Below are 25,464 nucleotides of genomic sequence, written 5' to 3'. Positions count from 1 at the left end.
CACAGGTTCCCAAGTTATGTGTAGAACGGCTGACCTGTGACTGTTTAGCCCTCGGAATAGAGATGTTCCAGCTCTTGGAATCTCTGAACCTAGCTAAAGCACTTTAATTAAGACACGATGAGCTTCACTCATCAAATGGCCACTCATCAATGGTCACCACCGGATGGGGATCTGACCCTGGGACACCCACGGCCCTCACAGCCTCCTTCTGGCCCTGCCTCAAGTCCTGGTGCATCCCAGCAGAAGTACACAGACAGGCACTGCCTGGCCACCCACACCTCCTCTGCCCAGAGGGGCAACATCTGTGCAAAGACAGAGAAAGGCTTTTTGGTTTTTAGCAATCTGGCAGACTTCTTGACAACACGGATTTTCAAACACGTTTTTGGGAATGAGCCTAAGTGACAGCATGACCTCCATTCTAATGAGACTTACTGTGCTGCCCCAAGTTGCACTTGGGGCTTCTCCCCGGCCCAGGCAGCACCGTGGTGCACGTCACCACTGCAGTCCAGAAAAAGAACCTGAGGTGCACTCCAAGTCCCCCACGTACCATATAAAAACTGGGAACACTGGATGTAGCCTTCCTCCATCTCTTCACACTTGTCTGCAGCAGTTTCAATATCGCTGATGGTCGAGGCAAAAATGGCGGCGCCGCTCTCTACTAGCTGTTTGCAGAGGTGCACGCTGTTGCAAGAGGCGGCGCAGTGCAGCGGCGTCCTGGAAGGGACAAGAGGTGAAGGTGCTGTGTGGCACTGCCTGAGACTGGCCACTTCCTGCGATGCAGCCTTCTAGAGACCTCTCAGGGCTGTGCCACACCGCAGTGCCCTGCAAGTTTCTGTGAGTTGTCTTTCTAATGGCGTGATTTCTACTAACAAACTGTTTGGGACCACATATAAATTTCTGAAATGAGGGGGCAGGGCGTGGACCAAGCAACAGCCTATAGAATACATGATCGTTGTACAACACCACGAACATACTTCACACCGCTGATAGGTCCCTTAAAATGGCTATGATGGTAAATGTAATGTATATTTTACCACAATTTAAAAAAACAGATGTTCAAACTCAGCAGGACAGTGGCCTGAAGTTCACAATAACACCTACCAGAGGCCCAGGGGGCCTGCACAGCAGCAGCAGGCCCTGAAGGCAAATGCAAACCTCGCAAACAACCTCACCGTCCACCAAGTCCACCCAGTCCACCCAAAGCGGGGCTGGGAGACTGCTTTTCATACCGCTGATCTAGCTACTTAAAACAGACGAAGAGGGAGTAATAATCAGCAGAATGCTTAGCCTACGATGTTAATGACCAGGTACCTTTAACAGAATACTCAAGAGAACCAAGGCTGGGAGGACCCGCAAGGACGCTGTGGGGTGCGAGGCTCGGCGGACTTCCCCACACTCTAGACTACGGCGTTCCCCTTTTGGGCTGTTCGGAGGGGATCTCTTGACCCCTGCCCAGGGCCCTCACCAGCCATCGCTATCAGCAGCGTTCACGTTGACCCCGAAGTCCAGCAAGAACTTCACGATGTGGTGGTGGCCGGCGCAGACCGCATTGTGCAGTGGGGTGATCCCTTCGTCGTTGGGCTTGCTGGGGTCTTCCACCTAGGACATGGGGCGCATGTGAGCCACCAGCCCCGCAGCACACGGGGCAGCGCAGGCTGCTCAGCTCACCTCGTAGATGATCCTTTGCACCAAGTCAAACTCTCCTTCCAGAGAAGCATCTAGGAGCAGCGCCAGGGGGTTGAACCGGACTCTCAGGCCGTGCCCCGTCCGCTCGGAATTAGGCTTCTTCAGGTTGGTCCGTTTACTCTATTGGGAAGGAAGCATGCTTTGAATGAAAGGTGACCTACCAAGGAACCAAGCCTGCTGGGAAGGAGGGGCAGGACTGGAGCCCTAGGCAGTGCTCACCCAGCAGCCCGAGCAGCCCCCTGCCAGGCCCTCTGCTTGCAGAAAGCATGCTCTGAGGGAGCACTGCCTCAAGGGCTGGGCCCTCGCTCTTTGGGTCGCCTGTGGTGGGGAATCAGGTGGGGACAGCCAACCTTCTTAACTGCTTCCACTCCCAGGAGCGAGTGAGCAGCTCATTCCTACCAACTGCAATGGACCCCCACCTCCTTCTCTGCTCTATCAACATTGACCTCCTACCAGAGGGCTCTGTCTGGAAGGTTCTTCTCCCCCTTAGTGCCTTCCCTTCAGATTGCAGTTGCAGCTCCCCTTGCTCAGGGAAATCTTCTCTGGCCTCCCTGACTGGGTCCTCCACTAAGAGCTCTGCAGCTTCGTGCACTTCTCCTTCAGGGCCCGGTCCCTGTGCTGACATGACTGTCCTCTGCCTGGGCCTGACTCAGTGAGGGCAGGGACAGGATTTGGTGAGCACCCCCCAGCCAGGACCCCCTTTCCCGCCAGCCCCACGGCTAATAAGCACCGGCTGCACGACTAGGAAGCCGTGGCCCTGGTATAGGACGACACCCACCGTAGAGGCTGCTGGCGGGAGCACGGCAGGGGGAAGTGGGAGAGGGACTTGCTCTTCCCCTGGAGAGGGGGCCTCGGCCCCAGGGCTGGGGACCTGCTCTGTGGACAGGGCTGTGGCTATGTTGTTGTTGTCGTCCTCGGCAGGCTCAGCTGTTTGGTGGGTGGTTGGGGGACAGATGAGCCCCTCTGGGTCAGGAGAAGGGAGCTCGTTGTCGTTGGCGTCTGAGGATGGGGCAGGCTCGGTGGGGAGCGGGGCTGTGGGCTGGGCGGGGCTGGTCTCTCCCAGGTTCCCATTGGTGTTGGTATTTCCATTGTCCACATCGGCTAGGGTGCCCATGAAGTCCTGTGAGGGGCTGGGCTGGTAGAAAGGGGTGCCCTCCATGCCCCCAGCCAGAGTGTTGAAGCGCTGGTATAGCAGCTTCTGGATGTTGGGCCCGCCAGGGCCCTCGGGCTCCGTGATGGAGCTGCGCTTCTTCAGGGGCCGGGGCGCGTTGGCCAGCTTCCTGCGCAGGGCCTCCAGATCGGCGTCGCTCTGGTAGCGCAGTGGCGAGTGCACGATGGGTGTGAGCTTGGTGGGGCTGAGCGGCCGCGGCAGGCTCTCCACAGTGCCCGTGCCATCTCCAGGTGGGGCAGGGCTGTCCTGCTCTGGCTCTTTCTCAGCACTTTCTGAAGGTGGCTGGGGCTGCGACGTGCTTGTGGCCAGCGACCCATGAAGAAACGGTAATGGGGAGGGGGACGTTGAACCGGATGGTAAAACAGGTTTACCGTACACTAGAGGAGACACAGAGCACAGGGGCAACTTCAGCATCCTGCAGGGCATGGGTTCTAGTCACCAAGCACTTTTGATTACATAAGACATGGGCTCCTACGGAGACTGTGAATCTGCTGTGGTTGTTGGTAAATACTAATTTTAAATCCCCAAGGAACCCTCTATTCAAAGAACCCCATCGACTACTTTGGGAGGTGGAGTGTCTCTCTAATTTATCAGTTTTTACATCTGGGTTTCCAGAAATGGGGCCTTTTCAAATGAAGGAAAAAAAAAAGGCAGCAGACCTGACTCCCCTGTCCCAAACAAGTCCTCCTTGTTTTCTGGCCAAGGAGAAAGATGTCACTTCTAAACACGCATCTGACCCTCAGACTGAGTCGAACAGGATAAAACACAGGCCACCTCAGACAGGAAGGTTTTCCCTGGTGGTCTGGGAGCTCCAGAGAATGCAAGCCTTTCCTAGCAGAGGAAAGGCCAGAGCCCTGCCCACAGGTCAGCACTGGCACCTCCACCTGGGAGGTCCCTGGGCATGGGGTGATCAGGCACTCCCAGGAATCCCTGGACCATGAATCTGGAAGCTTTGGCCCATGCCCAAAAATGTCTGAGGAGGCCCCAGCCCAGACGTGATGCACATATGGCATGGTCAGAATCGCCCTCGGCCTCAGTATGCGTGGAACGAGGCTCTGTTCTCTCACCTACCTTCCTAGAACACTTTGGCCCTCAGGGCTGACTTCCCCTCACCCAAATCAAGGCTCTTCTCCTCCATGGGATCTGAGGGAGGTTCCCAAAGCAGCAGACACCCCCCTCAAGTCGCCCCACCCAGGGGTCTGGCTCATCCACTGCCAGGAAGCCGGGGGTATCAGGTCCATGCAGAGCCCCCCGCATGCCAGCTCCCTGAATAGCTCCTGCACAAACTACCATGAAGCAGGAGAAAAAGAGGAAATTCCCAAATCTCACCCTTCCGGGAGGCTGGATTTCCTGAGTAATGCAGGGAGGCGGGTACCCAGACAGGAACTCAGAGAGCTGTGATCCACCTGCAGAACTGCTCTATACATTTCACCTCTTACCCCCACCCTACAGGGACACCTAAGGCCACACTTTATGTAAGAATCAAGTTTAATCCTAAACAGCATGTGGCCCAAACATAAGGCTATGAACTGGCATTTTCTTAAGTATAATTTCCTAGCACCAAGAGAAGAAGAGTACAAACCCGCTGTACCTGCTTTAACCGACTTATTTAAAGTGCTGTGCACCGCTGGCTGGTAATTCTTAGGTGGTGTGGCTTGCTGGAGATACATGGAGTATATGGAACTTGAATTCACTGTCTGGGGTCCTTTCCTGGGGGACTGTGGCCTTGACCCTTTATCAGCCAGAAAGGGCCTAATGGCCACAGTCAGGGGGAGTTCAGGTTTGCCATCCCCAGCTGGAAATGCAGGTGGCCCCACTGATGGGTACGTGGGACTTGGCGGCACAGAAATCCTCTGCTGAATCTGCTGCGAGGAACCTGGCTGGTGGGTGCTGCCTGCAGTGGGCAGCGGTGCAGGTTTCTGCCGACTGGGCAGGCCTGCGCTGGGCCTGGGCAAGCTGCCCTCCTTTCTCCTCTCCAGGGAATTTGTCGACCCTGGGCCCACGGGAGCAGGACTTGGGTACGTCCCATAGCTCGGAGGCGGTGGCTTGCCGACACCAGGGATAGGGGGTGGCACTTTACCAATCTCGATGCCCTAAATTGAGATGTTAAGAAGAAAAACAAAGTCACCCTTTGAGAAGCTAAGCATACTTCCATCCACAGTCACAAGAGAATACAAAGTAGGACTTGTAATCCTTCAAATCGGCTTGTGACCAGGCACAGGGCACACAGCGGGGATCAAACACGGCACTGCTTGTAGCTTGTCTGCCACAGAACAATCCTGACCAAAAGGTGTTTACATTTGCAGACTGCTCAGGTGCTTAGGGTCCATGAACTCCTTCACACTCGGGTATAATTTGGACACGGACAGGATTAATTTGCCCCATGACACCTCCTACCTCCTAGATGAAGACGAAGGCTGAACAGTGGGGTAGTTAGGAGCTTGTTTGTGTTTTGTGATAAAAACAAATGGCCTACCAGCTTCTCTGTGGCTCCTAAAGCCGACAAAGGCACAGGCTGGCTTGAGACCGTCCCCTGCTTGAGAGGCCCCTCCACGCTTGAGTCCTTCCAGTCCACACTGGGCATCTGCGCTGGTTTCACTGAAGAGCTAGAATTTTGTTTTAATGTTGGCCAGTTTCCATCGTTGGCTTGAAAAGAACATAGAATTTAAGTAAAATTTTTCTTGAAATTCGTTGAACCAAGATAAGAAAATCCCCCTGCCAGAAAGAAAAATCACCTTCTGAGACATCACATTCTGATGGAGCTCCACTAACCAGGCGGCCGACCCCGACCCTCCCCACACACCGGATCATGCACAGCAAGACCCAGGGCGGCCTCTGCTGGCGAGGCACAGCCAGTGCCCACATCGCTTTCCGGGGACAGACTGGATGACCAAGCAGAGGGCTGCTCCAAGCTGGGCGAGGGGCCAGAGGATTGTAGAAACATTCTCAGGCCCCCATTTCAGTACAGGTCAAATCCATTACATCAACACCAGGGAATAAAATCAGCACTGGCACTTACATTTTAAACACTGTTTAGAAATTACATACAACAATAAAAAAAGATTTATCTTTTGACTTCATAACAGGTTTGACCTGTACTGCTTCCAGTATTAAAAGGAAACTCGACTTTAATTTGTTAGAAATTTCTATCCTCTAACATAACTCATGATCACAGGAGGCCAGCACAAGCTTCCACTGACTGGAGTCGCAGGCCACCATTCTGCTGCAGTGATTAGAAAGCCAGTCAACCCTGCATTTTCAGAAAAGCCACTGAAAAGATGTATTTTTTACAGAGCATTTTCCAAACTGAAAAAGGGTGCAGAGGCATTCCCTGGTAACACAGGCTCACTCACAGTGACGTAAACATGTTACAGCATCTGTAGGGTCAGATTATAAGCCCTGACTCAGACTCCTGTCTCTCCCCTTCATAGGCACAGATGCTGGGCTGAACTGCACTGAAGTGGTAAGTACCCCAGCTATCAGCCATATGGGTCGGAAAGAAATCCGGGGGGACTGTTTTGGGCCCTCCTGACAAGAACAGCACATCCCGGTCCTTCATCCCTGAGAGGTGACAGGGAAGTCACTCTTCCTCACAACAGTGCCTGAGCCCAAACCTGCAACTCATAACACAGGAAGAGGGAACTCTTGAATATGCTCAGAGCACAACCACAGGCAGCGCCATCGTGTGCAGCAAGGATGGGCAGAGCCTCTGCGTGCCCTGGCTGGCCGTGTTGGCAGCAGCTGCACACAGCTCGCTCCTGGCCACATCCATCGCTGCAGCAGCACTATGAGCCCAGCCGCACCCACCGCTACACTGCTGAGTTACTATACTGTACAAGTTGCTCCAGGCAGCAGGGCTCCAGGATGGTTCTAGCTAAGCTGCAAGGGCCTGCTGAGGCATCCCAAGCCTCCGGCCCTAACCGCCACCTTGCTCCCGTGGCCTGCCAGCCTCTTCTAGGACAGAAGTACGTGTGCCTTCACGCCTCCTGGGTTATATCTTAGCCTGGGGATGCATGGGCCAGAAACACACAGGTTCACCAAGGATGCACTGAGGTGAAAACTCTGGGCTGATGGGGAAACAGAGCCCACTGCAGACTCAGCGGGGAGGGCACGACTGGCCACAGGAGCCGATTTCCCCGTTTGGGGTCACGAGGAATGTGGCCATTGAGCTGCTTCTGAAATCCTATGGCAATGGGAGGTTTTACAGAATTCAGCCACAAAGGGACTGAGAAGGGACAAGGAATTTTGTTCCTTTAGGATGAGGCAGGAGGTAGACAAGAGCATTTATTTGGATTATAAAGGGACAATTATCTTCAAATATGATGGGAGATTTCTTATACTGGAGATAAAACTAAAAGCCTCATAACTTTTAGTTTTTGAACTCAGAAAATCATCTTAATTTCTTAAAAACAAAACCAAAAACCCTTGCTGTGCCAGCATCTTTCACACCCTTCCTGAGGATGATCTGGTGTGAGGCCCAGCCCAAACTTCACACCTGTCTGTTGAAGAAAGGGACAAATTTTGTTTACGTGGCATCTTTTTCAAGTCTAGATGCAATGAGCAGGCCTTTGTCAGTTTGGAAAAACAAATGATTGTTGATTTAGGAAGATTAGAGAGGATCATCACTTCCCGCTAGGCCTGCCAGCCGACATACGGTTTGCAAACAGGGTTGCAGAGTGCCGTGAGGAGCCACAGTCAGGCCCGACGTCGAGGTCTGACACTGTCCACGAGCTGGTCACTCTGGGTTTACCACGGCCATCTGTGTGACATGGAACCAGAAGGACAGCCGACAGTGCAGGTTAGAGCCCCACCGGGGAGATTTCTCACCCCAGCTCCACGTCCAAGCTCAGGTTCTGCCCCCAGTGTGGGGTGACCCAGGTTTCCTGTGTCCAGTCACCTTACACCTCAGTGGGAAGACCAAAGCTAGTGCTGAACTTCTGAAGGACACATTCTCTGGGTCCTTTAAGGGTGTCCTTTCCTTGCAACCCCTGTGAGGTGGCCTAGCACACACCACAGAGAAGAGGGAAAATGGGAGATGTTCTTGGCTTAGCAAGTGTTTAAAATGAAGTCAGCAGAGAAGTAGTTGGCTGTGCTAATTATCCACCATTGGAAACAGACGAATATCTACTCCTACCACAGGAGTGGTTCAAACTATAAATAACAGCTTATCAAAGAAAGCTGCAATTAGAGGTTATGCCGACCACACACTCCGTGTGGCTGCTGAGACATGGTCGTGAAGAGATCTGAGCTGGGGGGTGTGGCCCACAAGGGCTGGTGATGGCCTCTCCAGGCTGGGTCAGAACAAGCCCTGAGCCCTGCAGCAGGAGCAGCAGAGGTGTCGCTCCTCAGACTAGGTGCCAGGCAAGAGAACATGAAGCAAACAAACAAAAGACCACACAAATCTACCACCAATCCTGACGGAAGTCCTCAGAACACAGGCCTGACACAGGACGGTCAGCAGTACTGTGGTCCTAAATGAAGGGATGCTGCACTGTTAGTCCCTCAACTCCACGATCCTGTGTATTACAGGGAAATGTTTTAGTCCCAGTCATAAAGAGAGTCTTACTGCACAGAAGCCCTTGTTTTGTTTTGTTTTTTGTTTTTGCTGAGGAAGATTGTCCCTGAGCTAACATCTGTGCCAATCTTCCTTTATTTTGTATGTGGGACGCCGCCACAGCACGACTGACAAGTGGTGTAGCTCCACTCCCAGGATCCAAACCCGTGAACGCCGGGTCCCGAAGTGGAGCACACTGAACTGAACCACCACGCCACCGGGCTGACCCCAAGAAGCCTTGGCTTTTAACGCATCAGTTTAAAAACTAGCCGTCATCCTCTGAGGAAGGAGAGTGGACTCCCCATGGAGAACCCGGCTGTACTTGGCTGGGAAGCCAGGGACTCCACAGGACACCCCATCTTCCTCAGGTGAGCTGCTCGCCAGCACGGTGCCAGGAGACCTGAGTTTGGTCATACCACACGATTCAATGTGGCCAAGGGCCAAAGTGATGGTTTGTGGACTTTTTGATGAAGACCATGCTGACACGGACAGGAAAGACCAGCCCCAGTGCTCTGTTTATGGGGAGGCAGCCCCTGCACCACAGGGAGGTGTCCACAGGTAAACAACCTGTGGCACGAGAGGATGAGGCCTTAACTAATTTGTGTTTTGAAAAGCCGCATAGTGAAGTCATTCGGTTCAATACAGAGAATCCATGCTCGTTGTAGGACTGTCATTACTGTGGTGGCACACAGCGTCCAAACGCTGCCCTAGAAAACAAAACACCTCCCGGGACACTGAGGGTGGGCGGAGCCTGGGGAGTAACATGGGGCCTCCTCCGAGGTCGCAGTCCCCACGGCCCCTCCCTGCTCACTCACTCCCCCAAGAAGAGGGCCGGGGCCACTCACCGGATTTGGATCTTCCATGGGCAGCACTTGGGGCAACAGTGAGAGACTGGGGCTTCACAGGGTCCCCCGGAACAGAATAGCTGCTGGCGCTGGGAACCTGGATGTACGGCCCCACTGCAGCAACCCTGCCAGGTGTGCTCAGAGGTGACTGCGGCGACGACGTGCCATTCACACGGCTCAGCTACAAAATGGGGAGAAATGACAGTTAAGCTTCTCCTAAATTAAAAAAAAAAAATTGTAAGTGTAGTGTGACAGACTGCCCAGAGTTGAACCACTCACTCAATAATTTGTACTTAGGAAGTTCCATCACCCTGAAAGATCAGTATCTAGAAAGGGTGAGACTTCAAAGAAGGGCCTCAACCCACAGTTCCATGTGAGATTCACTCTGATAACACCCACCTCTTCGTGAGCTATGAAAACCAGGAGCTGATGATATGACAGAACAGCTTCCCAAGACACCTCCATAAAACCTTCTTGCCTGAGGGATGCTCTCCCTCCCCTGGGCGGGCAGAGGCATCAGTCAAAGCCTGGGCTCCGAGCCTGGCTTCAAATCCTGCTCTGTGCTGCCTGGGCAAGTGACTTGACCTCTCTGAACTCTATGATCATGTCTGTAAAGTCAGGATAAGTGTTGTTGTAAGCACTGAACAAGTCATGCAGGGCACAGTGACAGGGCCTGGAACCAGGCAAGGCTCTGACCAGTTCCTTGAAGGTAGCTCTGCCATTCTTAGCAAGGACACCACGCCACTGCCAATGACACTAGTCATGTGACGCTGCCCAACAAGAAAATGGTCCATAATAGAGATCTAACTAGAGAAGATCTAACTAACTCTCCTTAGGGGTCCCCACATAGGCTGTAACTGCGAGATCCATAACTCCCTAGAATTGTTTGCCAAATTTTGCATGTATGAGCATGTATCATTTTGTGGACAGGGTCTATGTCTTTGATAATTGCTCAAAGGTGCCTACGACCTTTAGGTGGAGACACATCTTTGCAGAAACGCCAACTGCTTCAAGGAGATCCCTTGAAGTATCAGGTGGAATGTAAGAAGTAACATTTATCTAGCCATTTGTGATGGTTAATTTTATGTGTCAACTTGGCTAGGCCGTGGTACCCAGATATTGGTCAAACACGTCTAGATGTTGCTGTGAAGGTATCTTTTAGATGACATTAACATTTATAATTATTTTCCCCCCAAAGCCCCAGTAGATAGTTGTACGACATAGCTGCACATGCTTCTAGTTGCTGTATGTGGGACCCGGCCCCAGCATGGCCAGAGAAGCGGTGCGTCGGTGCGCGCCCGGGATCTGAACCCGGGCCGCCAGCAGCGGAGCATGCGCACTTAACCGCTAAGCCACGGGGCCAGCCCATGACACTAACATTTAAATCAAGAGACTTTCCGTAAAGCAGATTGCCCTTCATAATATGGGTGGGCCGCATATAATCAGTTGTAGGCCTTACAAGAAAAAGACCAAGTTCCTCCGAGGAACTGGGAATTCTGCCTGCAGACTGCCTTCAAACTCAAGCTGCAACATCAATAATTCCCTGGGTCTTCAGGCTGCAGGCTTGCTCTGCAGATATCGGATGTGCCAACCTCCACAACTGTGTGAACCAACTCCTTAATATCAACCAATCAATCTCTCTACACACAGCCTATTGGTTCTGTTTCTCTGGAGAACCCTGACTAATACATCATTACTAAAGAATGTAATGTAAGTAAGCATGGAGAATGTGTATGCTTCCTCCCCCACAGTGTCTGTGTTGTTAACTGAGAGAAAAAGAAAACCATTATCTGAAATCACAGAGTTATACAGACTAACTAATGACCTTTAAGCTCTCTGGTTAAAAAAAAAATGTAGATTTGTTAATAACAGACTTATAACCTGAGACCACTGATTATGACACCCAAAGAAGTGGCAGTTCCCTTCTTCCTCTAGCATCCTAACCCATCCCAAACAGGCAAAGCCCCCAAAGCCCACAGCACCACCTGAGAGCTACCTTCAGAGCAGCAGGAACTGACAAGAGAGCACTTATCAAGCCGTGAAAGCACCAATTACTGAGTGCAGATAAGGGGACTCGGGAAGCACGAGCCCAGTTAGTGGGCTGCCTGCTCCATTCTCTACTCCCGAGGGCAGAGTGCCCATCAGCTCTTCACTCAGGCTCTGCTTCCCTCGAACCCTGAGCACCACAAGTTGAAGAAAGGTCAAGTGCCACATACAGCCAAAGACAAAGCGTACAGAAGCTGCATGTCCCCCCACAAGCTCTCGGTGATGCATGCGCTCACTGAAGCTCCAGGACTGACAGCAAGACTCGGGAACACCCTGCCTGACAACAGGGCTGGGTCAAGTGACCACAGCCCCTGGGACATGAGTATTATACACAAGTTACAAAAGGAATGAGGTAATCATCTAGAAAGATACCCACATTGCAGTTTAAAAAAAAAAAGACTAGGTGCAGAACAGTGTGAATAATTCCTACAATTCCACTTTCGATTACAAATTAAATACCTGTCTAGCTGTATTAAGCAAAAGACTGGAACCATTAACAACTATCACCCCTGGAGAATGAGAACAGGGGGAAAGGACTGTCATGTTTTCCTTTAAATATTTCTGTACTGTTTTTTTCTTTTTTTTTCTTAAAGATTTTATTTATTTATTTTTTCCCCCAAAGCCCCAGTAGATAGTTGTATGTCATAGTTGCACATCCTTCTCGTTGCTGTATGTGGGACACGGCCTCAGCATGGCTGGAGAAGCGGTGCGTCGGTGCGCACCCGGGATCCGAACCCGGGCCGCCAGCAGCGGAGCGCACGCACTTAACCGCTAAGCCACAGGGCCGGCCCCTGTACTGTTTTTTTCAATGGGTATTTATTACCTTTGGAATTCAAATGCCAAATAAAGATTTTTTAAAAGCACTAACCTCTTATAGAGCACTTTGCTCAAGAGTTTACAAGGCCCTTCCTCATGGGTTATTTCTAAGAATCCTCATAATGATTCCCAGGGCAGGTAGGACCAATCAGTCTACAGCAAGGACAGGAGGATTTGCCCACATGGCACAGCTTAAAATGCAGAGTGGGAGCAAGCCCAGGCGCTGCAGCTCCAGAGCCACAGCACCCTCAAGTGCAGGGGAGACAGCCGGACAGAAGAGCAGAGGAGGGGGACACAGCAGCCATGGCTGCAGACAGGGATGCTCCTGATGCCACACACCAGGAAACAAACCCATCTTTGGGAAAGAGAACTTTCTTCTACTGTTGTTTTTTATGGTTTATGGCCAATTTATGTTTTAACAGCTGTGGTGGAGGAGGGGAGCAAAATGCCATTATAGTGAAGATGTGCGATTGTGGGTTGAGCCATTTTTAGTAGTTTATCTCACAGAAATATTTTCTTTTTCACATGCCTGAATTTTTTTCCCATAAAGACGTTCACGTAGTTCATTGATTCGCTTGTCCATCATAGCCACCTCCATGTTACGCTTATTTAAGAGTTCCTTCTGCTGCTGGAGTTTTGAATTCTGTTCCTGGTTAAGCTGGTTACGAATCTGCAAAACAGAAAATACAACTTTTATGATTTGCGTTCTCATTGCCAAGGAGATTAAAAAAAAGAAGCAACATTAAGTTTTTACGTGTATTTACATATATGCATTGTCTCCTGTATGCTAAATGTTGTACAGGCACAGCACAGATGAAGCCAGAATAGATTGCTCTCTTTTTTTAATGTTTCTTTTTGCAGGGGAAGATTCGCCCTAAGCTAGCATCTGTTGCCAACTTCCTCCCTTTTTCTTCCTTCCCCGCCACAGCACAGAGTTGTGTACAGCTGTAAGCTCTTCCAGTGAGCCCCCGCCACAGTACGGCTGCTGACAGATGAGCGGTGTGGTTCTGCACCTGGAAACCAAATCTGGGCTGCCGAAGTGGAGCATGTCGAACTTTAACCACTAGGCCATCAGGGCTGCCTCAAGCCAGAACAGATTTCTCTCTTTTTTTTTTTTTAAAGATTTTATTTATTTTATTTTTTCCCCCCAAAGCCCCAGTAGATAGTTGTATGTCATAGCTGCACATCCTTCTAGTTGCTGTATGTGGGACTCGGCCTCAGGATGGACGGAGAAGTGGTGCCTCAATGCGCACCCGGGATCCGAACCCTGGGCCACCAGTATTGCAGCGCGCGCACTTAACCACCAAGCCACAGGGCCGGCCCAGAACAGATTTCTTATGGAAGAAAAAAAGAGCAAATATCTGCAAAAATGTGTCTTCCTCAAAGTGTACAGAACAAATGGTACCAATAACGACCATAGTCCTCGGGAATGGCATTTAGTTAGGCCCTGAACATGTCCTCCAGGGACCTAAGGAGAGGCGTCTGCTCTGCCCCACAGTCCACTGAATGAGGAACCTTACTGTGGAGGTAGCAGGAAATTCACAAAAGATGGCCTAAATCGCCAACTAGAACATTTGTATATCATTTTAGTGACTCACAACCAGCACGTTAAAAAAAAATGAAATAGAGAACAGAAAACATCCAGAGTGCACTGCATACAGAAGGTTCAATCTTATCTTGTTAAACTCTTTCAGATGCATACATGTGCTAGTACATATACACTCGCATGTGTGTACTTGACAGGAGGTAACATGTACTTTTTAACCTGGATTGCAGTCAAAAAAGTTGGAAATAAATATACTATATTTACCACACCTCACCAAAAAAATCCTTAAAAACCCTGCACTTTTAACAATTGCTCAAAATGTAAAGAAGTCATAAATTCTTATATTTTAATTTTATGCATTTATGTTAGAGAACTTAACAGCAACAAAAATGATTTTACTCTCTGTAATTAAATGTTCTCATTTCAAAAAATGATGTAATATACAACTGGAATCTCACAATGTTATAAAATATTATGACATCAATAAAAAAAGTGATTTTCTATTGCAAAAAGAAAAAAATGATGTAATACTTTTTCTAGCAAGTGCCAAGAGAATTGCAAAACTTGTTTCTGGCTTGAAAAATCATCTGCTGAATGACAACTTCTGAGAAATGGAAATCTTGAGGATTGTTATGGACTGAATGTTTGTGTCCTCCCAAAATTCATATGTGGAAGCCCTGACCCTCAATGTGATGGTATTTGGAGACGGCGCCTTTGGGAGGTCAAGAAGCCAGGGCTCGCATGATGGGGTTAGTGCCCTATAAGAGGAGGAAGAGAGACCTGAGCTGTGAGGACACAGCAAGAAGGCAGTCATCTACCAGCCAGGAAGCAGACCCTTACCATGAAACAAACCTGCCAGCACCTAGATCTTGGGCTTCCAGCTTCCAGAACTGTGAGACATAAATGCCTGTTGTTTAAGGCTCCCAGTCTCTGGTACTGTTATAGCAGCTCAAGCTGACTCAGACAAGTATTAACCATAGGGCTCTATCTTGTCAAAACAGTTTCCACAAAGACCTTAAATATCATCTAAAGCTTAATTCTTTACTAGTTCACTACAGTGTCAATTAAATTCTGTACCGAAAACAGGCTAAGTGAAAGAAGCCAGTGACAAAGAACCACATATTACATGATTCCGTTCATATGAAATTTCCACAACGGGCAAGTTCATAGAGACAAAGTAGATGCGTGGTTGCTTAGGGCTGGGAGCATAACCGGTCGTGGAGTGACGGCTAAGGGGTACACGGTTTCTTTTGGGGGTGATGAAGATGTTCTAAAACTGTGGTAATGGATGCAGAACTCTGTGAAGATACTAAAAACCACTTAATTGTACAGTTTAAATGGGTGAATTGTATGCTATGTGAATTATATCTCAAAGCTGTTTTAAAAATTCTTTTGTACTGAATACATTTTATGCCTACTATTAAATCAGAATCCATTAATTTGTTTCCAGTTCCTGAGGTTTCCAGCCCCCAGGTTCCCAGTTCCTGAGGTTTCCAGGTTTTCCAGGTTTCTACGCTGGAAAAAAGCCTGAGAGATGAGCATGGCTTAATATAACCATTCCCGAGACCCGGCGAGTTACCTGTAGCTCTTGGTATAGTCTTTTTAACTCCACTGCTGCTGGTCCTGTCAGCTTGCCATTGTAAGACTGGAACCCATTCAGTTTTCCTTTCTTTAAATCTTCCAATTGCTGACTGAGCTGATCAACTCTTAAAATTGCAGTCTGTACTTCCTGCTTCTTTTCCTGGAACATGGCACTGAACCTTTCTATTTCAGCAGCTATAATTTCCCACCAAAAGAAAAAATATCACTTAGTTGATATTCTTTTTTCATGGTATTTTGTTATTTTTGTTTTGTGATTTCTTCTTCATTTCTATACATTTAACTATAGCATCATCTACTGCCAGACCTTGGAGAGAACAGTGTGATGTGTATCATCCAACACACACTTTAACAAGCCTTTGGAACATATGATGTGACTGTTCACATGACAAACAACAATAATTAGTGCAAATATTGCACTAATTATTGAATCTTTTTTTTTTAATAATTTTATTTATTTATTTATTTCCCCCAAAGCCCCAGTAGATAGTTGTATGTCATAGTTGCACGTCCTTCTAGTTGCTGTATGTGGGACGCGGCCTCAGCATGGCCGGAGAAGCAGTGCGTCGGTGCGCGCCCGGGATCCAAACCCGGGTCGCCAGCAGCGGAGCGCGCTCACCTAACCGCTAAGCCATGGGGCCAGCCCTGAATATTCTTTAATTAGGGTAATCAGTCCAAAAGCTAGCTTGGTCAAGCCACTGAGGAATCTCAGTGCACTGACAGACCAAAAGCTTTGTAAGGGCAGGACCATCCAAGTCTGTCTTGCTTATCACTGTAACATAAAGTAGGCACTAACTGAAGTGAGTAATAAAATAACAAAGAATCCACACACAGAGAAATAAAAAGTGAGCATCTGTGTGGTTTATCTTAATACACATATAAACTTAAGCTGTTCAATTAAAAGAGACCCTCATAATGAGCTGAGTCTTGGAGCATCCCAGCCCCAATCCAATGAGCTGCTGTGCATTGCGAGGCTGCAAGAGATCTTCCAAGATCACTTAACCTAACCTGCCCCATCCTTTTTTTTTTTTTAAATTTATTAATTTTTTTTCCCCCAAAGCCCCAGTAGATAGTTGTATGTCATAGTTGCACATCCTTCTAGTTGCTGTATGTGGGACACGGCCTCAGCGTGGCCGGAGAAGCGGTGCGTCGGTGCACGCCCGGGATCCAAACCCGGGCCGCCAGCAGCGGAGCGCGCGCACTTAACCGCTAAGCCACGGGGCCGGCCCTGCCCCATCCTTTTAGATGGAGATAATAGAGCAAAGCTTCAGTGCACTTTCGTTTGTGACTAAAAGTGTCCAGAAGCTGGGCTCTGTTTCACTGTATCTACAACTGCTGTGTGTGGATGCCGAGCGGGACTGCGGGCACATACACAGATTGCCATTCATAATTTTGCTGTAGTCTACTTGTCCTCTCATGGCACGGATTTTCTTCAGCTTATTTTCCTGGGCTTCAACTCGTTCTTTCAACTTCTGAAGCTTTTCATTTTCAGAAATAGACTGCTGCTGGCGGCGCTCCTGTTGCTTTAGAAAATGTAATCGCTGTTCCTAACAAAAGAAGGAAATATCTAACTTTGAAAATTGAAATGTATGGTTACTTTTTTTTTACAACACTTGTTTTTGTTTTCTTTTTTTTTTTTTAAAGATTTTATTTATTTATTTTTTTCCCCCCAAAGCCCCAGTAGATACTTGTATGTCATAGCTGCACATCCTTCTAGTTGCTGTATGTGGCACGCGGCCTCAGCACGGCCAGAGAAGTGGTGCGTTGGTGCTCACCCGGGGTTCTGAACCCGGGCTGCCAGCAGCGGAGCACGCGCACTTAACCGCTAAGCCACGGGGCCAGCCCATGATTACTTTTTATACACTAAAAAAAATTTGAGAGGATTCCACAGTATCACCTATTTTAATGAATATTAAAGAAATGCTAGAGGAATCTTGCACACATCAGACCATACAAAACTGAAATTATTGGGCATACAAAGGTGTGAGATGATAAGAGTGGGGATTTTATTTTTTATTTTTTTTGTGAGGAAGATTAGCCCTGTGCTAATGTCTGTTGCCAATCCTCCTCTTTTTGCTGAAGAAGATTGGCCCTGGGCTAACATCCGTGCCCATCTTCCTTTACTTTATATGTGGGACACCTGCCACAGCATGGCTTGATAAGCAGTGCATAGGTCCGCGCCTGGGATCCAAACCCGCAAACCCCAGGCCGCCAGAGTGGAGTGCATGAACTTAACCACTACGCCACCGGGCCGGCACAAGAGTGGGGATTTTAAAATGTGGGTTTTACTATGCACACTGATCTACACCATTCAGTTAATATAAATGCTCCCTCAGGAAACCTTCCAGCAGGAGAACATCAAGCCTGCACTTCACATGCATTAACACACAATCTCATCTTCATCCTGTCTGTGAAGCCCCGGCCAGCCTTGTTTCCTGCTGTTAGTACCAGGTTTCCTGCTGCTACAAAGCAGCTTCCAAAGATCCCTTATTTAACTTTCTAAAGGAAATGAGCACTGACCAGCAAAGGATTTTATATTGAAAAGAAATAAGGTAATCAGTAAGGAGATGAACCTCTAATTTTCCAAGTGACATTGAACAGTCAAGGAAGTGTTTGTTTTCTTCAGGATTAGTTTCAAACTAATGAAACATTTTATAGTCAAACAAGAACGGGACAATCCTAAAGTAAAAATACATGCAATACTCTTCGATAGTTTTTTCCCCTATTAATGCGAAAATATACCTTAAGGATAACAGTCAATATTAAATATTCATGGTCCTATATATATGCATAAATAAACCTAAATAAGGAGAGGTTTCAGTGTGATTATGCAGGCATTACACACTACAATCTACAGTAAGGAAATATGTGCTTAAATACATAAAAATTAGCATTAACTTGTGATTTACACCGCTGAAAATATCTAAGAATTTTTTTAATAGCAATATTCTTGGATCAATATTTGGAAAAGAAATAAAAAGAATTAGAAGATTTTATAATTACACAATACTTCATACATTTCATCTTAGAAATCTTATTAATGGGATGAAATACTTTCCAAATAACTTGTTTTTTATTCTTGTAAATCCAATAAACTTTGTAAGACAACTTTTAAAAACAAGTCCAACTTAAACTATTATTTACATAAAAGTGGACAGTACCAGGAATTACATGGTCATTTAACAAATGAAAAAAGCTGGATTGGACATTTGGTTATTAAGAAAATCTCGGGGCCGGCCTGGTGGTGCAAGTGGTTAAGTGTGCGTGCTGCGCTGCGGCAGCCCGGGGTTCGCCAGTTCCGATCCCGGGCACGCACCAACACACCACTTGGCAAGCAATGCTGTGTCAGCGTCCCATATAAAGTGGAGGAAGATGGGCATGGATGTTAGCCCAGGGCTGGGCTTCCTCAGCAAAAAAAGAGGAGGATTGACAGATGTTAGCACAGGGCTGATCTTCCTCACAAAAAAAACGAAAAAAGAAAATCTCTCTACAGTGAAAGCAGTAAGCACCGAGGCAGTCATGTTGACATGTTCTTTTAAAGCACTTTCAGAACATTTAAGATCATTACAACATGAATCATTTCCAGCAGGCCCAGGTAATAGGTCTGATTTTTTAGTCCATGATTAAGCCATTATTTAGAAAAATTTCAAATCCTACTGTTACAGAGTTTCAAAAACAAATGTAGAACTCAGTGTATATAATGAGCATTAACTATGGTCCATGCTGTAATAAACAAAACAAGCTCCTTGTAGAGTGGCATAAAGGGAAGCCCCAATAACCAACTGTCATTATCTTCAGGGCCCATGACAGAGTCTTCATCATGGATTGCTGGCTTCTTCCAGAACACTAACTGCCAACTACACCAGCTGAGAACACACCCAGAGGCAAAAGGAGACAACAATGGAAAGCAACCTTTCTTTCCAAATTTTATCTACAATTGTGTAAGGTCAACCATTTCCTGTTCTGGAGTGTCTGTGAATGCATGTCAAAGGTCAGATGCTCTTGCTCTAATACCTTCCAAACTTCAAGAAGCTACAGTCTGCACTTATGATTATAGGAGAGATAACAGAGAAAGACACTGTGTTTCACACTTTAATGCACAGTCTTACTCATAAGTGTTAACCATGAACGTATTAACCCCAATCTAAAATACTGGTTGAAGAACATACTTTTTTTTGTGTGTGTGAGGAAGATTAGCCCTGAGCTAACGTCTGTTGCCAATCCTCCTCTTTTTGCTGAGGAAGATCGGCCCTGGACTAACATCTGCGCCCATCTTCCTCTACTTTATATGTGGGATGCCTGCCACAGCATGGCTTGATAAGCAGTGTATAGGTCTGCACCGGGATCTGAACCTGCAAACCCCGGGCCGCCAAAGCAGACCCTGTGAACTTAACCACTACGCCATAGGGCTGGCCCCTTGAAGAATACACTTGTTGAACGTTTCCCCACCTCTGCTTTTATAACTTACCTTAGCAACCAACATTTGCTGCTGATTTTCAATTTGCTGTTGTTGCCTAGCTGCCATATCTTGGAGCTCTGAGAGGGTAAGTTCAACACGTGGATTCCCAACCTACAGAGAACAAAACACACTCAAGCTGGAATGTATGTTTATCTACATAATTATTTTTCTCTAGTGTCAGAACACACAGGATCTTAAATAGGTTTCCTAGAAGTTAGGAGAATACAAATTAGTTTATTTTCTCATAAGAACTTTTCCTAATTGTTAACTGCTTTTATTAAATATAAATAAGTTTTTCTTTTTTTAACTTTTTATTTTATTTTATTTTCCCCCCAAAGCCCCAGTAGATAGTTGTATGTCATAGCTGCACATCCTTCTAGTTGCTGTATGTGGGACGTGGCCTCAGCATGGCCCGAGAAGCCGTGCGTCGGTGCGCACCCAGGATCCGAACCCGGGGCGCCAGCAGCTGAGCGCACGCACTTAACCGCTAAGCCACAGGGCCGGCCCTAAATAAGTTTTTCTAATATACCAGATACTATACTTAATAAGAGGCCCAATTTTAAGCAAATCTTTGCAAATGTGTATTGAAAGTAACATTCCTTTTTCAACTGGCTATTTAATAGGTGTATTTCGGTAAAGGAGGATGTCAAATATTTAAAGACACACAACTTAAAAAATAAATGTGCAGGCGACACCTAAGGACAAATGTCATCTCACTGCCACCTGGTCTCGAGAAGCTGAAATATATACAAGATTCTAAAATACAAATACATCATTAAAAACACTGTATGTATGGCCTACACCAAGGATTGACCCATTATTGACAAAGAATTATATATGTGAAATAAATACAAAAAGGTAATACCTAGAGGAGTGGCAACTGATGGAATTTAAAAGCATGTCCCCATTCTCTGTTAATGGTGATAAAAAATAACATCAAGCCTTTTTATTGTGCTTATCATGTGCCTTGCACTGAACTAAGTACTTTCCACTGATGAACTCATTTAAGCCTCACAGTGATACTATTAGGTAGGTACTACTATAGCCCCATTCTACAGATGAGAAAACAAGCACAGTTCAGATAATCCACCACAGGTCAGGCAGTTCAAAGGGGCAGAGCAGGATGCAGAGTCCTTGTTCTTGACCATCGTGTATAGCACACTCTTTACTAAGCACACACTACGTGCACGTACTGCTATGCTAGGCGTGTTATATGCACTGTATCACATAACCTTCATAAAAAATCTGTGTGGTGGGTAAACGAGCCCTAAACTGGATGAGGAATCACAGGGGCAAGGTGAAGGGACACGCCTAAGGGGACAGAGCTGACAAAAGGAGCAGAGCTGATTCCAGCCAAGTCTGTCTTCCTCCAACCCCTCCTGTGCTAATCACGGAGGCCACAGTCCCTCCTCAGCCCTCCACTCTCTACTTCCAGGTCCATCTGTACTCTTAGAACTCCCTTATGCTCCACCACCCTGATGCCCTCTTGTAACTCTTAACAGTGGTTCCAACCCCTGCTCCTCTGACTCTAGTCTTCCCCAAATCTTACGGTGGTCGGGCACATTCTTGACTCGAAAAATGGAATCAGGATTTGTTCAACAGTCTTAACTGGAACCCCCATTCCAGGAAGGAAGGAATATAGAGCAAGCCCCTTTTCAAAACTAGATATTATAAATTTCCAAGTTATAGAAACTTCCATTTGAAAAGAAATGTTTATTCTACCAAAAAATACCTGGCAAAACCATCAAAATGCCCTAAATTTCTGCTTTAACACTAATAAAAGGCTCCTAATTTCCAACTACTGAGATTTTTCCAATCACCACAATAAAAGGTATTTTTTGAAACCTGCGGAACTTTTATTTCTTAAACATATTTTGGACTAGAGAAAAACTATGTCCATTCAACAAATCTTTCAATTTATATTAATTTCATGATTTTACAACTTAAAGAAAAAACAAAAAACAATCTCTTTGGTATTCCCTCCCCACCGATGGCTTAGAATAACAATGAAAAGAGGACAGAGGAGAAATTTAACTGTTCAGTATTCTGATATTTATACCTGTGAACAAGATAGAGCTCTTTGTGAGTGTTGTGTCATATGGGTATTTCAAGCTACAGAACTAAGATATACTACTATGTTGTCACAAGTCATTCAGGTATTATATTTTATGTATATGCTAATAAATACTGTAATTTAATAAAATTTTATTGAAGTAGATCTTACATACAGAAAACTATAAATTATAGCGTGCAGTTCAATGGATTCTTTCAAAGTGAACACACCTATGTAATTTTTAATTGCATTTTAAATGGGTTATAAAAACACAAGCCACCATAAACTTCTAAATCAACAAATATGCAACATTTTACATTTTCATATACATTCCCTTAATTGTTCAATGTGAAAATTTTGCAAAAAGAAACACCTTCAATATAAATTCGCTCCTTTTTATGACAGGCCTATCACTATGCAATCTCTCCATGTAAACTAAACCCCACTTACAATTTTAAATTCTCCATATGAACTCAATTTATTCAAACAAACCTATGACCTAATTCTTCACTTATTTCTTTTCACTGCATCTAATAAGAAGAAATCAACCCTGTTCCCTTGGGCATATCGATGTCCCTCATTATGGTAGTGTTATCTGATGAGTTCAACTCCAGGTCACAGAGAGGACAAGCCACTTCCACGACTAGTAAAATTAGTGGAAAAAGTTCTCTCAGTAGCCGCCCAGCAGGCTTCTACAAATGCGGGCGCAGAGAAAAGAAAACACCTCACTAGCCTTCCGCCTGCTCCAACGCCCTTCCAGCAGGGACTGCCGCCTGGGGCCCCGGGGCTCAGGGTCCCCTCTCACGCTGATGTTCTACCTGAACTCTGGGTTCCAGGGAAAGTACTTCTGTTTCCGATGAACGCAGTTCGCTCTCCAGCCTATTACCGATATCACCCGTTTTTCCACAACAAGCATGGCCCACCCAACTCCAACTCTAACTAACTACCCCCCCAAACCTCTCACAAGAGCAGAGAAAAACAGAGGCCTCTTATCCCCAGCCCTCATGATCACTTATCTGGAGATGATAAATTAAGAGACTTCATTCCTCTAACTTATGACACTTTTATATACAAAATATTTACCTGACAGAAAACCTATACCAGGGAGCCTCTAGCTTATGAGAGAATTCAAGAGACTGGGCCTCAGCAGCCGCAGGTCCTACCTCATCTGGCGCCCACAGCACCTGGCCCAGTGCCCTGGCCACAGCCTCCGACCAACCATCAATGATCAACGTTTGTTGAATGGATCTGTAAGTGACTCAATACTTCCTCAGCCTTCCACAATACCCCGATCACACTTCAACGTGGATAGCGTCTTTTCAAACTCAAAGTCCAGACTTCTTTTCGTTCTGTCATTCTATGAAGAGTCTATGTCCTCTTCACCATTTTAACTGCCTCTCCAGATCTTTCCCAACACCTCATTAACCCAAATTTCCTCTGGCCCCTATCACCTCCCTTCTGACCATGTCCCCTAATTCCTGTCTGCCTGGAAAGGCTATAAGTAGCAATGGCAATGGAGCTTTGTAAATGAAGAAACTAAACGACGTGCTCAAGAGCCCCGCATGAGTAAGGAGTGACGAGGACCAGCACCCGGGCTTCTCTACTGACAGGGAGGCTGTGAAGGGGTCAGGGGCACTGGTATTTTTTGAAGACTATACATGTTCAATACCACAATACCATGACCATTCACTTACCCTTGATACGCCAGATATAATCCTAGACACTGCAGGCAATACAAAAGTAAAATGCAATTTCTCCCTGTTTTCAGTGAGCCTCTATCCTGACGACTGAGATGAGATCTCACAGGGAAGCAATCAGGTTATCCATCAATTCAACTATGAAGAACAGGACAGGAGCTCAGTCTTTCTTTATACTTATATTTTCACCATGAAATAAAAACAGCATTTCCTAGCGTAGCAGCGAAGACATGCAATGTCACTATGCACTCTTGTACAAGTGCACTGTTCAGCCTGGCACTCATCCTAGAAAGCTTGTGAGAAGCTCAGAAAAGCAGGACATTTTACACCACACTCAGCTACCCTGGGTCCAATCATCATGGGAATTGTGGGCCTGAAAATAAAAAGACGTCTCTTAAAACCTCCCACCCAGAAACAATGAATCCAAATAAGAAGCTAAACCCTCTGTACATTATTGCTCCTGACTCTACACAAATTTCAAATAAAAATATTATTTCATAATACTCAAAATAAACAAAAGTAAAACATGATTTTCTAATTTTTTATGGTCTTAAATTTAAGATTAGCAACTTTAAAAAAATTGATGAGCATATGTTCTAGTCCATCTCAGATACAAAACTTCAAAGACATCCATACTGGTAACGAGTTAACAAAATGAAATGACAACTAGCTAGTTTAAGAAATACACAGTGAAATCAACTTTATTGATGTATAATTAATTTACAGACAATGCAATGTACCCATTTAAAGTACACTGCTGAATGAGTTTTGACAACTGCATAACACAGTGTAACCACCACCCAGTCAATATATAGAACGCTTCCATCATCCCAGAAAGTTCCCTACTGTTCTTCCCAGTCAACTCCACCCCCCACATCCCCCGCTGCAATCACTGATCTGGGCGCATTGTTGTTGTGTCATGATAGCCTAGTTCTGCTTGCTCTAGAATTTCATATAGAGGGGATCATACAGTGAGTACTTCTCTGTGTTTGGCCTATTTCACTTGCCACAATGTTTTTGAGATTCATCCACATGTATCAGTAATTCGTTTCTTTCTACTGCTGAGCACTATTCCATTGTATGGAATATATCACATTTTGTTTATCCACTCCTCCACTGATGGACATTTGGGTTGTTTCCACTTTTTTGGCTATGAGGAATAAAGTTGTCTTGAACATTCATGTACCAGTATTTATGTGGACAAATGTTTTGGTGTCTCTTGGGTAACCAACATCAAGAAGTGGAACAGGTGGGTTCTACAGTAAGTGTACGTTTCACTTGTAGAAACTGCCAAACTGTTTTGCACTGTGAAGCATCATTTTACACTCCCACCAGCAACATATGAGAGTTCTAGTTTCTCCACATCCTTGTCAACACTTGCTGTTGTCAATGTTTAAATTTTAATTATCTTCTTTTTAATTTTTTTTTTGTGTGTGAGGAAGATCAGCCCTGAGCTAACATCCATGCCAATCCTCCTCTTTTTGCTGAGGAAGACTGGCCCTGAGCTAACATCTATTGCCAATCCTCCCCCTTTTTTTTTCCCTTTTTCCCCCCAAAGCCCCAGTAGATAGTTGTATGTCATAGTTGCACGTCCTTCTAGTTGCTGTATGTGGGACGCGGCCTCAGCACGGCCAGACAAAAGGTACGTCGGTGTGCACCTGGGATCCGAACCCGGGCCGCCAGTAGCGGAGCGCGGGCACTTAACCACTAAGCCACGGGGCCGGCCCCTCTTCTTTTTAAATAAAATGTTAACCTCTTGGCAATGAAAGGATTCCATATAAATGGTATTTCAATGAGTAATGAAAAAAAGTAAGCACAAAAATGTCCATAATTAAGCTATCAACCCCAAACGTACCATGATCAGACTTTCAATAAATAAGCTAGCCCATGATTTGCCAAAAGTTAGGTATGAAAAGGGGGCATACTTCCCAGGCTAATGTCTCATTTGTACTAATTATGTGTATGAGTCATGACTCATAAAGCTATCAAAAT

General features: G+C 46.4%; 1 protein-coding gene across 4 annotated transcripts in view; it reads right to left on the bottom strand.

Moving 5' to 3' along the window:
* Nucleotides 1–25,464, bottom strand: part of PPP1R13B (protein phosphatase 1 regulatory subunit 13B) — an 88,226-nt gene that overhangs the window by 2,863 nt on the left and 59,899 nt on the right. For 3 of the 4 annotated variants that reach the window (XM_087447852.1, XM_087447853.1, XM_087447855.1), the window contains exons 5-16: nt 19,732–19,833; nt 16,636–16,810; nt 15,244–15,440; nt 12,648–12,788; nt 9,257–9,437; nt 7,512–7,616; nt 5,334–5,503; nt 4,449–4,950; nt 2,465–3,234; nt 1,669–1,806; nt 1,466–1,599; nt 548–714 (exon numbers count right to left, since the gene is read on the bottom strand). In XM_087447852.1, coding sequence (XP_087303978.1) covers nt 548–714; nt 1,466–1,599; nt 1,669–1,806; nt 2,465–3,234; nt 4,449–4,950; nt 5,334–5,503; nt 7,512–7,616; nt 9,257–9,437; nt 12,648–12,788; nt 15,244–15,440; nt 16,636–16,810; nt 19,732–19,833 — 2,782 coding nt within the window. The remainder of the gene's footprint in view (nt 1–547; nt 715–1,465; nt 1,600–1,668; nt 1,807–2,464; nt 3,235–4,448; nt 4,951–5,333; nt 5,504–7,511; nt 7,617–9,256; nt 9,438–12,647; nt 12,789–15,243; nt 15,441–16,635; nt 16,811–19,731; nt 19,834–25,464) is intronic. The other variant, XM_087447854.1, reaches the window with a different exon arrangement.

The sequence above is a fragment of the Ceratotherium simum genome, chromosome 24 (genome assembly GCF_057802395.1).
Source record: "Ceratotherium simum simum isolate JZ-2026a chromosome 24, ASM5780239v1, whole genome shotgun sequence".
Classification (NCBI taxonomy): Eukaryota; Metazoa; Chordata; class Mammalia; order Perissodactyla; family Rhinocerotidae; genus Ceratotherium; species Ceratotherium simum.
Note: the sequence above shows the minus strand (reverse complement) of the source record. Positions and strands in the feature narration are given on the sequence as shown.